Consider the following 14,974-nt stretch of genomic DNA (forward strand, 5'->3'; position numbering starts at 1 on the left):
AAATGTCTAATATATAAAACGCTGCATCAGCACAAACGAAACTTTTAACACCGACCTAAAGCCAAAGAGATTCACTCACGGCGACGTTAAGCCAAAGAGATTCGCTCACAGCGAAGGTAGGTCGCTTATCTACATCTCCGTGGCAGAATCCACCCCCCATAGAATCCACCCCCCATACTTATCTACATCTCTGTGGCAGAATCCACCCCCCATACTTATCTACATCTCTGTGGCAGAATCCACCCCCCATAGTCTTCAATGTTTATTTTGTTTTCGAGTAACAGGGTTGACATGTATCTACTCCAGTACAGTAGGTGGCATTAATGCATCCCAACCCAATAAAATCACCATTGAAGAAGCCCCGAATAAGCAGCTAATCAACAGGTCTGTCTGGCTAATGTTAGTTATCTAAAATATTTGGCATATTTCACCAGAGATCTGTTTTTGTGCATTTCAATAGTGTGAGTTAATATAGACTGCATACCAACTGACAACTAAGCTTGCGCTTCTCTACATTACTGCGGCTGTTAACCAAATAATTGCTAGCTAACAACTTGTAGCTTTAAGAAGTTACTTTTCGGTCGGATATACTTTAAGTTACAAAAAAATGATAATACAATTGAATGGAATACTTTGGGACCAACTATTGCACCGGCCACAATAATTACCTACCTTTGCTGCCTAGTTATACATTTAAAAGTCGCGGTTGTTGTACATTTCGATTGTCCTTACGCTAAGAAACATTAGCTTTTCGTCAGTTATGTTTTTTTAGAGGTCCGAAATAGTATTTGTACTTGATTGAAAATGGTATTACTATGAACATCGGCTCATGGTTACAATTTGCTCTAGTTTGTGAAATGTAAATATGTCTGATACTTGTGCATTGTTCCCTAGGCAACAGACTGATCAACGTTCCTCCCTAACAGTAGCGACAGCGAACTAGCCATCCAAAATAACAGTGATTGTAGTTACTATTTTCCTACATACATGTAGCAAACAAGGTACTTGATACCACATAACATTATTTAATACAATTAGGAAAATCCCTATTCGTTAAGGTAAGGTCGGATTTATATGCTCGATCAGTTACTCTACAATACCTGACTTACGCTAATGTAATGTTAGCTAGCTAGCTTGCTTGACCAGCGCGTAGCTTGTTAGCTAACGTGAGCTCGTATGACTAACTTGATCTTCAGCAGCTATACTTTAGGTTAACTCAATTACAATGTAACGTTATTGTGGTCATGCACGTTTTTCTTTTAAATTAAGCCAATTTCTCCAACGCTTCGATGGATCAGCGATTATTGTCTCACGATTTAGACATAATCCGATTGGTCGGGCTTTATTTTTAGGGATGGGAAAGACGCCTGCTGCGATGATCCTCTGGCGGCACCTGAGTGCGAGGTAGTGAGGGTGCAAAGGCAATGCAGTCTGCTGTTAACTGCGCAACCATCATACAATGAAGAAGATATTCAACTTCACCAAGAAAAAGAAAGGCTTCTCCCCTAACACCTCGGACACTGGGAGTGTGCTGTCTGTGGGTTATGATTTGAAGGAGAAAGACCTCGGAAAGGTCCACAAGGCTGCTTATGGGGGTGACTTGGCTAAACTGAAGCAACTCGCAAAGAAGAACGACATCAATCAGCTTGATAAGGAGAACAGGTGCGTAATACGTGAATATTAACTGGTTTAGCGTGACTCAATTTCATCTTAACTTCTATCCTGTTTCATGTGGGTGTGTTTTGATTTTATGGATTTTATATGTATTGCAATTTCATTTTCTGTTTTTGATTGTCTGCTGCTGCAGGACAAGAGTGATAAAAAATAATAGTGGTCGTGATATCCAATATTTGTGTAACGCCATCTCAGCATCTCCCAGTGAACAATTGTCTAGAAATGTTTTATTAGTAGTGCAACTAAACCCATCATTGTCTTTTATGCATTTCGTTTGACTAGGACTGCCTGACTTCCTGTAGGGGCAGAACTTGACTGATGTTTGCATATTATGGAATATTAAACAAACCAAAAGTCTCTTTGTAAACTTTCATGCTATTCAATGATGATCCCTCTGTTTTCTAGTATGGGATTAAAATAGCCTAGTTAAATCCTTTTAATTCATGAAAAGTAAAACTTGCAGGGTTTGTTACCAGCATGGTTTGCATTGATTTACATAAATGTTAATCATATGGGCAATTCCAACACAAAGTACAATTTTCATTGAAATTCTGAAAGAAATTACTTATCAAGCATAAATGAACGTTTCATGATATATATTTGTAGAACCCTACAGAGGATGTGTAGACAAAAAATGTTAACAAATTGTAAGGAATCCCATTGGACAGAATGACAAAACTTATGGAAGACGTGTGTTATGGATGTGCCGGAAATGGACAGTCATTTCTGTGAGAACAGAAACACTGAAGATGTCTACGAATCTTAAAATCCTAGGGACAAATATTTTTTGAAAAATGCTCAGCTTGACTTTATTGCAGAATTGACCATAAACCTTTAGCCTAGTTAAAAATACAAATTAGTATCAACTATGTTTTATTACAAGATATCATATGCAGCCTGCTATTGAAACTCACATGGATACTTGCATGTAAAAATTCTACTTTAAATCAGATTGGGCTGAGAATCCTATTGTAGTCTGCATTGTATACATTGTATAGTAAATTAATATTAGCATTGAATCTGACTACTATGGTAGTGAGATTTAATGTGATTGTGTTGCACCACCACAACTGGTCTCACCAATATGTAAATTGCAGAATATTTAATTAATGGTTTGACAGTGACAATCACTCTGTGTGTCTGTTTGGCAGATTACCCTAAAATCGTCGCCCCCTGCTATTATGTGTGAAGCATTCCTGTGATCTAGAGCTGGGCAATGTCTCTTTACACAGTTGGAATGACCTAACATAGACAGTGTAATCACTTTTTTCCCCCTATGAAATGGGAGTATGTGCTGTATGTACAGAGGGCTAAGTTGGCAGAAATAATGCAATGTAGTATCAACATGTTTTTTAACTTTTTAAAAGTTACACACAACATAATTTTTTTGTCTTGGGCATTCTCGTTCTCGCACACTCATTCTGTTTTGCAAGTAGCTTTAGTGTGTTGTTAACATTAAACTGTTTCATAAATGCGCTGTCAGCTATATTGTAACATTCTAGAATGTTGTGTTGCTCTTACTTTCAATGAAGGGCCTCTTTTAATGGAAAAACTGCCACTTTGCCCTTGTTCTCATTTCAGAACAGCACTTCACTTCGCCTGTGCCAATGGACAAACAGATGTGGTCCAGTTCCTTGTTGAGATCAAAGCCAAACTCAACCTATGCGACAATCAAAACCGATCCCCCCTGATGAAGGTTTTGTCTTATTTTCACTTTGTCAGTGAGCAATATCATTTAGAATTTAAGGGAGAGAAAGTATATTAGTTTGACTAATTCTGGTATTACAGAACAGATAATGATTTGACTATGTCCTTTCCGAAATATTGCCGAAATGAGTAGGCTTATGCGTTATCAGTGTCATTATTATGTATTGCATAAAAGCATTATAGATACATTTGTACACATGGGTGGTATTCATTAGGGGCCATATAGCAAAATGCAATGACAAACGTACATTTAGCATGTTGTAAATAAAATTCCATGAATGGAACTGATGTGATACCTAATTCTAGATGTCACAGTAGGAGCTTTCTTTAAAGTACTGTATTTGAGTATCCCTGTCTTCGATTCCCTTGGCAGGCTGTACAGTGCCAGCAAGAACGCTGTGTGGCCACGTTGCTAGAACATGATGCAGATCCTAACCTGGTGGACATCAATGGAAACACAGCCTTGCACCTGGCTTCCTGCATTCCTGCTGTCTCCACTGCCATCCTGCTGTTGGAGCATGAGGCCAACGTCAACGCCCAAAACAAGGTAACCCGTCATCGAGGGCAAATGGTACCCCAGTGAGGGTTAGAACAACTTACAGTGGGGAGAACAAGTATTTGATACACTGCTGATTATGCAGGTTTTCCTACTTACAAAGCATGTAAGTAGAAGTCTGTAATTTTTATCATAGGTACTCTTCAACTGTGAGTGACGGAATCTAAAACAAAAATCTAGAAAATCATATTGTATGATTTTGCATTGCATTTTATTGCATGACATAAGTATTTGATCACCTTCCAACCAGTAAGAATTCCGGCTGTTACAGACCTTTTAGTTTTTCTTTAAGAAGCCTTCCTGTTCTCCACTCATTACCTGTATTAACTGCACCTGTTTGAACTCGTTACCTGTATAAAAGACACCTGTCCACACACTCAATCAAACAGACTCCAACCTCTCCACAATGGCCAAGACCAGAGAGCTGTGTAAGGACATCAGGGATAAAATTGTAGACCTGCACAAGGCTGGGATGGGCTACAGGACAATAGGCAAGCAGCTTGGTGAGAAGGCCATAACTGTTGGCGCAATTATTAGAAAATGGAAGAAGTTCAAGATGATGGTCAATCTCCCTCGGTCTGGGGCTCCAGGCAAGATCTCACCTCGTGGGCCATCAATGATCAGAAAACCATTAGTAACACACTACGCTGTCATGGATTAAAATCCTGCAGCGCACGCAAGGTCCCCCTGCTCAAGCCAGCGCATGTCCAGGCCTGTCTGAAGTTTGCCAATGACCATCTGGATGATCCAGAGGAGGAATGGGAGAAGGTCATGTGGTCTGATGACACAAAAATAGAGCTTTTTGGTCTAAACTCCACTCGCCGTGTTTGGAGGAGGAAGAAGGATGAGTACAACCCCAAGAACCCCATTCCAACTGTGAAGCATGGAGGTGGAAACATCAATCTTTGGAGGGAGCTGAAAGTCTGTATTGCCCAGCGACAGCCCCGAAACCTGAAGGATCTGGAGAAGGTCTGTATGGAGGAGTGGGCCAAAATCCCTGCTGCAGTGTGTGCAAACCTGGTCAAGAACTACAGGAAACATATGATCTCTGTAATTGCAAAGGTTTTTGTACCAAATATTAAGTTCTGCTTTTCTAATGTATCTAGTAATTACACTCACCTAAAGGATTATTAGGAACACCATACTAATACTGTGTTTGACCCCCTTTCGCCTTCAGAACTGCCTTAATTCTACATGGCATTGATTCAACAAGGTGCTGAAAGCATTCTTTAGAAATGTTGGCCCATATTGATAGGATAGCATCTTGCAGTTGATGGAGATTTGTGGGATGCACATCCAGGGCACGAAGCTCCCGTTCCACCACATCCCAAAGATGCTCTATTGGGTTGAGATCTGGTGACTGTGGGGGCCATTTCAGTACAGTGAACTCATTGTCATGTTCAAGAAACCAATTTGAAATGATTCGAGCTTTGTGACATGGTGCATTATCCTGCTGGAAGTAGCCATCAGAGGATGGGTACATGGTGGTCATAAAGGGATGGACATGGTCAGAAACGATGCTCAGGTAGGCCGTGGCATTTAAACGATGCCCATTTGGCACTAAGGGGCCTAAAGTGTGCCAAGAAAACATCCCCCACACCATTACACCACCACCACCAGCCTGCACAGTGGTAACAAGGCATGATGAATCCATGTTCTCATTCTGTTTACGCCAAATTCTGAGTCTACCATCTGAATGTCTCAACAGAAATCGAGACTCATCAGACCAGGCAACATTCTTCCAGTCTTCAACTGTCCAATTTTGGTGAGCTCGTGCAAATTGTAGCCTCTTTTTCATATTTGTAGTGGAGATGAGTGGTACCCGGTGGGGTCTTCTGCTGTTGTAACCCATCCGCCTCAAGGTTGTGCGTGTTGTGGCTTCACAAATGCTTTGCTGCATACCTCGGTTGTAACGAGTGGTCATTTCAGTCAAAGTTGCTCTTCTATCAGCTTGAATCAGTCGGCCCATTCTCCTCTGACCTCTAGCATCAACAAGGCATTTTCGCCCACAGGACTGCCGCATACTGGATGTTTTTCCCTTTTCACACCATTCTTTGTAAACCCTAGAAATGGTTGTGGGTGAAAATCCCAGTAACTGAGCAGATTGTGAAATACTCAGACCGGCCTGTCTGGCACCAACAACCATGCCACACTCAAAATTGCTTAAATCACCTTTCTTTCCCATTCTGACATTTAGTTTGGAGTTCAGGAGATTGTCTTAACCAGGACCACACCCCTAAATGCATTGAATCAACTGCCATGTGATTGGTTGATTAGATAATTCCATTAATGAGAAATTGAACAGGTGTTCCTAATAATCCTTTAGGTGAGTGTATGTCATGCAATAAAATGCAAATTAATTACATAATCATACGTGATTTTCTGGATTTCTGTTTTAGATTCCATCTCTCACAGTTGAAGAGTACCTATGATAAAAATTACAGATTTCTACATGCTTTCTAAGTAGGAAAACCTGCAAAATCGTCAGTGTATCAAATACTTGTTCTCCCCACTGTATCTCCAGTGTCTCTGTAGATTGGGACAGATCTAAAATGGCCTATGATTGTCCTGGGGCACTCAATTCCTGAGTTGGGTCCAACAATAACTTTGTTCTCATTGTCTCTGTTGGGCCAGTTGTTCTGAAATCTTCTGGCCTGAACTGATTTTTACTGGCCCAAACTGAATTAAAAAAAATAACAATACAATTGTACTGTACAGAAGTTTGGCATGTAAATATCAAATCATCCGAATATAGATTTATACCACAGTTTTCCATATGATGAGACATGAGCTGTTACAAGCAATTGCTGTTAACATAAATATGATGCAATGTACATGATAACTTCTGAATAAATAGTTTTCAAAACATTAATCCAACACTACTGTTGTTTGCTCCTTGGTGTTTAAGGCCGGGTGTCTCTGTAAAGCACTTTGTGACAACTGCTGTTGTAAAAAGGTCTTTATAAATACATTTGATTATCATCTTCGTGAAGTTTCTTGAATTTGAAGGGAAATATAATAGCTTGATAATAAAATAATTGAGTTATGGTTACATAAATCTGGTGTAATACACATTCAATACAACAGGTTTGGTACTCACACTGTTTAGTTCACTGGCCTTTTGTGTGAGTGCTAGTAAGCGCTTAGGCAGACGTAGTTAACATGACACTAGCTGTCGACAAACTAAGTCTGTATGGTTTCTCTATCCGTATTCACAGACTCTGTCATGGACGTAGTCAGTGAATGGTTTCTCTCTCTTCACAACATGGTAGCCGGTCATGATTAGTTTTTCAATTTGGCTATGCACCGCCTCATTCATTTAGAGCAGGCAGACGTTTATTGGTGCAGCCTCAAAGTTGTCTGCAGCCTGTTTGGCTGCAATACACGCCACATTTCCCCTGTAAAATCCTACGGTCTTCCCCATGGTTCACAGAGGAGCTTTGCAGCATGAAGACACAGCTGCAAGATAGAACATAAGTGGAGAAACAATGTCTGAACTGTCCACTTAGTGGCCTATAAACACCACAATAATTGTTGTTTTAAAACTTTAAAAGCAGCCCACTCTAGTTTATACTTTTCTTTGATTGAGAATGGCAGTGATAATCCCAGGACATTATTAACACTGACTCTGGCCCTCCCAAAGCAACCACCAAGCAGTACAATACATTTGCTGAATTCTTCAAGAATAAAATCAACAACATTGGAGAGAACATTCTATCCTATAACCTTCCCATCCTCTGGTGACACCTGCTACTGTTCTGGAAGTCATATTAAAAATAATCTTCCAGCGGTCCTCTAGACCCTATTCCAACATCACTATTTAAAACCTGTTCAGCCTCATTGATTTTGTTACTTGTTTTGTCAACAAGTCCCTGCACACAGGGCAGGTATCGTCACTTTTCAAGATGGCAGCCATCTCCCCCTTGCTCAAGACACTCCCATTCTTATCGAAAGTCTTAGAGAAGATTGTGGCAACTCAACTTCACTCAAACCTCAGTGCTAACCAGCTTTATGAGACTTTCCAGTCTGGCTTCATGCTAATGTAAAGTTTTGAGACAGCATTGGTGAAGGTTGTTAATGATTGGCTCATGGCTGCAGATAAAGGATCCCCCACCTAAAACATAATTTTTCCACCTTAAGGACATTTCTCGCCTAAGACCTTCTCTCACCTTGTCTGATGCAGAAAAGCTTATCCATTTAGTTTTCTCCAGAATGTATTATGGGAATGCAGTACTAGGGGGTCTGCCAGCAAATTCAGTTAATAAAATACAGCTCATCCGAAACAGTGCTGCAAGGATCCTGAGAAAAAAATCTGCCCACATCACACCTCTCCTTGCTGACCTTCATTGGCTTCTTGTCCCTCAAAGAATTGTCTTTAAAATGATAATTTTAGTCTATGAAGCTATGGGCTTGGGACTGGTCTGCTTATCTGACATGCTCTCCCCCCTATGAACCTCCACGCCCTATACGGTCTAGCAACGCCAATCTGCTCAATGAACCAAGAACCCAGCTCAGAAAAATGTCTGTCCGTGCCTTTTCTTTCATTGGACCTCATCTCTGGAGCTCTCTTCTTGTCAGCCTCAGGGCTGCACAGAGAGTCATGGCTTTTAAAGCAGGCCTTAAGAGACACCTCTATCGATTGGCCTAACCTTAGTTTATACTGTACTCTATTATATAATAATATGTATAAAAAAAAAATCTGTATCATTGTAGTTTAATGTAAATATTCTGTATATATATTTTATTGCGTTTTTATCTGGTAGCTCTTCTATTTATTCAATATTTTCTTTTTCATGCATTAGAGACTGTTCCTCTATAATGAAAAGCGCTTTACAAATGCAATAAATTATTATTATTATTATTATTATTATTATTAAATGCTGCAGGGACTTAAGAGCATGTTTTTGTTCCCTTTTATAATTACCCGGCCTTATCAGCTTTCAGCAGGAACGTGTATGGCAGTACATGTGTCTCTTGCCGTTATTATTTTTGACCCACGGAAACTGTTCTGTCCACTAAAACAAAAGTGATCACATTCGCTTTGCCTTGTACGATACCATGTTTGGGTCTCGCTCTAGAATGCACTATGAACTATTATTGGTCAAAACAGACGAGCCATTGAATATTCTTGGTCAAAAGACGACCCCGGTACTGTACCACATGGAGGGTGGAGAAGAAGCAGTACAGACATATTTTAATGCGAGAATAAGTGAAAATTGGAGCGGGAAGAATGACAAAGATGACAAGCAAATGTTGTAATCCCATACTATGAATTTCAATGGGGCAATTAAGCACTGGCCATAGGGGTAACTGTCTTTGTGAACTGGCCCGATGTTATGTCTTACTGGCCCCAGGCCAGCCGGTCGTTGTTAATGTTGATCAAAAAGACCTCAGACACACCCAGGGTTCATCAGTTAATCAATCAGTTAAAGATGCGTTCTGGGATTTTTGACTGCTGGTTGTGTGGTGTTAAGAAATTACAACATTTTTGGGAACCTGTTTTGTTTATGTCATTTCTTTTTTTTTTTTTATCAAAACCACTCACTTTCCAACTTAGTATTTTAACCCTGACTGAGGTTTGATAGTGATTCTACTTATATTATGCACATATTAACAACATATTAAACATTTAGACCAAATTGATTTAAAAAAATATATTATTTGCAAAACACTGACTTTTTTAAGATTAGTGATAGATTGGGTACTCCCCTAACCTGAGTGCATTGAAAGGAAATAACCACAATAGGCATGCACCCATGAAAAAATAATTAGCTGATACCACAATTGGCCGATGTCGATATCAATGTTTGTAGTTTCGGTACCTGTGTACCCTGGCATATATTTAAAAAAAAGTTTACTTCCGAGGATGAGGAGTCATGCAAATGTTATCTTTCTATGTGTTTAAATAACAAAAGACTTGCAAACCGAAGTCTGATAATGAATGGCAAATCTGTAATACAGGTTTACCACTGGTCATGGAATTTCGGGATTATCATGGGATGAAAAAAAGTTTATTCTAGACATGGAAAGTCAGAGGATTTTATATATTTTTTTAGTCCAAGTCATGGAACATCAGGGCATTTTGTAGCATGTTTAAATTTTAGTTAGTTTAGCCATTTATGAAAATGTATTGTTAGATGTTAGCAAAGTTAAAGGTAAAATTTGTTAAACTTCTTTCGATCTATCATATATGGTAGAGGGGGCGCTTCGCAGCCATGCAAACAGTTAGAAGCATGCTACCCACAAGAAGCCGACAGGAGCATCATCTTAATGATGATCATAAGTGTGCATTACACCGATCAGCCATAACATTATGACCACCTGCCTAATATTGTGTAGGTCCCCCTTTTGCCGCTAAAACAGCCCTGACCCGTCGAGTCATGGACTCCACTAGACCTCTGAAGGTGTGCTGTGGTATCTGGCACCAAGACATTAGCAGCAGATCCTTGGGCCTCCATGATTTTTTTCAGCAATTTGAGCCACGTTAGCTTGTCTTTTGGATCGGACCACATGGGTCAGACTTCGCTCCCCACGTGCTTCAATAAGCCTTGGCTGCCCATGACCCTGTCGCCGGTTTACCGCTTTTCCTTCCTTAGACCACTTTTGATAGGTACTGACCACTGCAGACCGGGAACACCCCACAATGGCTGCAGTTTTGGAGATTCTCTGACCCAGTCTTCTAGCCATCACAATTTGGCCCTTGTCAAAGTCTCTCAGATCCTTACGCTTGCCCATTTTTCCTGCTTCTAACACATCAATATTGAAGACAGAATGTTCACTTGCTGCCTAATATATCCCACCTGCTGGTGCCATGATAATGAGATTATCAGTATTATTCACTTCACCTGTCAGGGGTCATAATGTTTGGCTAATCTGTGTTTGTTTAGCAAGCGAGCAAGCAAGTTTATTTATATAGAACAATTCATACATAGAAGCTATTTAATGTGCTTTACAGTGAGAAAGTCAGATTGTTACAATTCTCTAGCTCAGCTATCTCCAGGGGGGGACTGCATGAACATCAACACCCCTGTATCTCAAGGATGAACCTGTCAGTCCTTATGTGAGATAATCATTGCATTTGTCTTATTTGGCTCTTTCCAGGGGGAGATGTATGCCCTGTCTGTACATGCATTTTATATTCATCCTCAATGAATTATAGTTACCATAACTGTTTACTGTACCACCCCGGTATCTTGATCCTTGTGCTCCAGTGCTTGGATAAACACGTCAGTCCTTTTGTGAGAAAATACCCTACACTGATGTCTAAACAGCAGCACAAGAACTTGCATTATCTGTCATCCGCAGATTGTTACATTTACTCAGAGGTTATTCATCTGATAGAACCAGAACTTGCATTATGATTTGTAAAAAATAATATACATTTAATATATGTTTAATAATGTTCTCCATGTTGTTTTCTGTTTGCTCATAGTTTTCTTTACCGATGCAACACGATCCATGACATTCAATATTTTGGTATAAAAATAATCAAGGAAGTACATCAACTGACTCAGCACTTATTGTTGGAGAGATAGCCATGGCTTCCATAAACTGAGCATTGGTTCTGTCATTAATGTACCTTTTCTTAACAGAAACAGAGTTTACTGGAACATTCGGGGTAGCCAGAAGCTGTCCATGTCATTTAACATAATAACTGCTACTCTCTTTTTTACTAAATATCTTGGTAATATATGGTATTAATGAACTATAATGTTGGTTTATGTAGCATGCACCGCGAAACCTAGTATGCACACTGCCCAAATGTAACTTGGGTGCTTCAAACCAAAGGAAATGTCAGTTCCGTATTCAGCTATGCCGGAAAAGTGTAGTGAATCATGCCCTGAGCCATTTGGTCCAGATACTTTTTTTTGTATAACAAACAGCGTTCAGTCACGCTACTTAGATAGCCAGGTAACAGGACTTCAGTGAAATGGAGTCCCGTCTGCCATGCACAGAACACGATGTATGTAAGGAAAATATGATACTCACTCAGCAGACTTCAATGTAGGGTACAGTTGTCTAATCAATGTAATTTTATTCTATATTTGAATCCCACATCAGCAGGGGTGTGTGGGGGGGGCTGGGGAGTGCTTGTGTGTGTGTTTGTGTTTGGTGGGGGTGGGGCGGGGAGGGAGTGTGTGTGTTTGGGGGGGCAGGGGAGGGAGCGTGTGTGTGTGGCGGGGGTGTAGGTCTGTGGGGTGGGGAATGGTGTGTAGGTGTGGAGCAGGGATCATTATTGTGATTTATTTCTACTGCTCACAGGCAAGCCTCTTTATATGAAAAATAACATAATTAATTTGTAGTAACCTATTCTGTTGTACTATGTACATTGTAAAATTACACTTTACCCTCCCAAACCTGCTTTGTCAGTGTGTCCTTTTTTGCCCCTTGAGTTGCCTGATGTTTACATCCATTTAGTCATTTCAGATCTAAGGAAGGTTTGAGTGTGCAGTGGAGACGTTGTCAAGGACAGTGATGTTTAACTGAATGGAGATGAGATGTTACTATAGTGCTAGACATGCCTAGGCTTTGTGGATGTGCAAAATGTTTTACCTTGCTTTGTGGATATGCAAAATGTTTGACCATTTCTGACCACCTTTGTATTTGCAGGAGGGATATTCCCCTCTGACTATGGCAGTAAAGGAGAACCATGCTGAGATGGCAGAATTCCTCCTTAAGGAAGGAGCTGACGTGAACATAAAGGACCGGGGACACAGGTGGGCTTGTGAATACTTTTTTTTACTCTTCCAAAATAATTATTTGTGAATCACAATTAGTCATTTTAGGAAAAACTATTAGATTAAGCTTTTCTTTTTGATCACTCCAAACTACCATACTTGCAGTTAGGTATCCAGTGTATGGAACTCTATTGATGCTATGTGGAAGTACATTCTTGGGCAAGACTTGTCTTATGCTGTAATACATGTTTTCCTAGCATACGTACCTGGTAAAATGATGGTAAAGAACTGATTTAAAGCCATTTAATCAATATGAGCCAACACATTCTTCATGTACTGGTCACACTTGCAAAATAGAATGTGTTAATAATTTCCCTTACTTAAATTTAAGGGAAAATAAAAACGTCTTGAAAAGGGATTAAAGCAGATTTTGTAACGTTGATTTTGATATTGGAGAGGGAACATATAGCTACAGTGCCGAACCTGAATTATTTCTCCACCTTGGTAAAGGCTATAAAAGAATGTTGATAATCAGCTTGATAATATGAAATGAGAACCTTTGGAACCTATTTTAGTCACATCTTTCAGATGTCGCTCATCTAATACCGCGGTAAGATCAGGTAGATTGTCTTTAAAACCGGCAGTAGGCTATACTGCATACTCTAATAATTAGTCAGACTACCTTTCAATTTCAATTCCTGTTTTTTTTCAACGCTGAATGAAGCTTGAGAAAGAGAATTCAGATGTTGGAGAAACACTATTATTATATCATTATTATGACTGGCTTTTCTCTGTTGACTTGGGCAAACTATGGAACCATGCGCAAACTATAAACCGAAATATATTATATTGTATTTTCTGCTTCAACACCTAAACTATATTTTGGTAAAAATCTAAGCAAATACAGGATGTACAGTAGTCTAGTACTGCCAGGCCTGTCAGACCCCCCAGTATCTGTGTGGTTTAGCTTCATTAGCATTTAATAGTCTACAGGATTTGTTTGTTTTAAATGTCAAATGAATTAGTGGAATACAATAATGTGTTTCTATATCAGGTCTTATGATAGGAATATGAAAAAAACTACTTCAAAAATCACACAGTATACTATTTTCATTAGTTTCTAAGGTTCTAAAAATTAAATGTTGCTACTTGTATAGGAAAAGACTAAACAAGATTTCACGATCTCAAACACCTAATACTAAAGGACTCAGACGAATTAGCACCATTGAGAGAAAATGCGGTTAAATGGCATAACCGGTTTTAAGAGCCCACACTCCAATTGACCCCTATATAATCAATTCCATTATGAGAATTCTGAATATTTTATCTCAAGAATTATGCAATACCTGATGTGGAGTTTTTTTAGGCTTTAGTTCATATTGGCAAATACATTTCTTTAAATAAAGGTCTGATAATCATAAATGACTACCTTTCGCTTTTGCTACTCTTTTTTCACACAATACTTGAATAATTAAACAACATAATAGCATACAGAGTACAGGCTATACATATAGTAGACATTTTCAACAACAGCATTACTAAATTGCATGAAGTCTAGGCCTATAACTTGTAAAATGATTTATTAAATACCAAAATATAAAACGTTTCAGATACGCACAGCCTATCGGCCATCAAGAAAATTAAGTGCTCAGCATTTTTAGGGAATATTTAGCCTATAGCATGTATAAAATAAAATAGTAAAACGTACTTTTTTTTTTATTAAGTTAAACATAAAAAGCCTTATCATGCAGCCAAAAATAAAATATATATTATTTCAATGCACTACATTGCAAATATGGTGCTTTCAAATATGATTTTTTTTTTTGCTACGTCACTACCCAACTACCTGAAAATATTATCTAATAAATATAATATTAAAAATTAGCATTATTAACATGCTAGCTAAAAATGTTATGTCACTAATAATCATCATAAACATTGGCGACTTGATTAAATGATTACTCAGATATTCCAATAATAGGGGGTTCTATGAGATTAGTTAGCCAAGATGTGATTTTGAAAACAAATTGCTTCACGCTAACAGAAAAATTTATCTGACCACTGTATTTACCATTGGTTTTTAATTATGGTAGAAGCACATTAATCTTAAACACATCTCAATGTAGACCAAAAATGCAGGCCTTGATACTACCCAGGCAGGTGCAAATCACTCTTAATGGGCGATACGTCCAGATAAAGGATTGTGCTCCTTGAATGCAAATTAACTTAACAATGAGAATGATGTCTAATGTTGATAACATAGCTCAAATGCAGCGGATCAATATCCGTTATACCTCTAAATTTAGTATTGCAAGCTTATTCATGAAATTCCTTTTTTTAAGGAGAGGAACAAAATCTG

The 14,974-nt window shown here is 38.9% G+C and overlaps 1 protein-coding gene across 3 annotated transcripts in view; it reads left to right on the forward strand.

Annotated features, from left to right (window-relative positions):
• The first annotated feature begins 282 nt into the window (after positions 1–282).
• Positions 283–14,974, forward strand: part of si:ch211-272n13.3 (ankyrin repeat domain-containing protein 26) — a 101,877-nt gene continuing 87,185 nt past the window's right edge. For 2 of the 3 annotated variants that reach the window (XM_020044214.3, XM_034288037.1), the window contains exons 1-5: positions 283–384; positions 1,353–1,662; positions 3,256–3,370; positions 3,755–3,928; positions 12,548–12,654. In XM_020044214.3, the coding sequence (XP_019899773.2) occupies positions 1,460–1,662; positions 3,256–3,370; positions 3,755–3,928; positions 12,548–12,654 (599 nt within the window). In that variant the 5' untranslated portion in view covers positions 283–384; positions 1,353–1,459. Of the gene's footprint in view, positions 385–467; positions 1,059–1,352; positions 1,663–3,255; positions 3,371–3,754; positions 3,929–12,547; positions 12,655–14,974 lie in introns of those variants that run through there. The other variant, XM_034288036.1, reaches the window with a different exon arrangement.

Source organism: Esox lucius, chromosome 19, assembly GCF_011004845.1.
Source record: "Esox lucius isolate fEsoLuc1 chromosome 19, fEsoLuc1.pri, whole genome shotgun sequence".
NCBI classification, from domain to species: domain Eukaryota; kingdom Metazoa; phylum Chordata; class Actinopteri; order Esociformes; family Esocidae; genus Esox; species Esox lucius.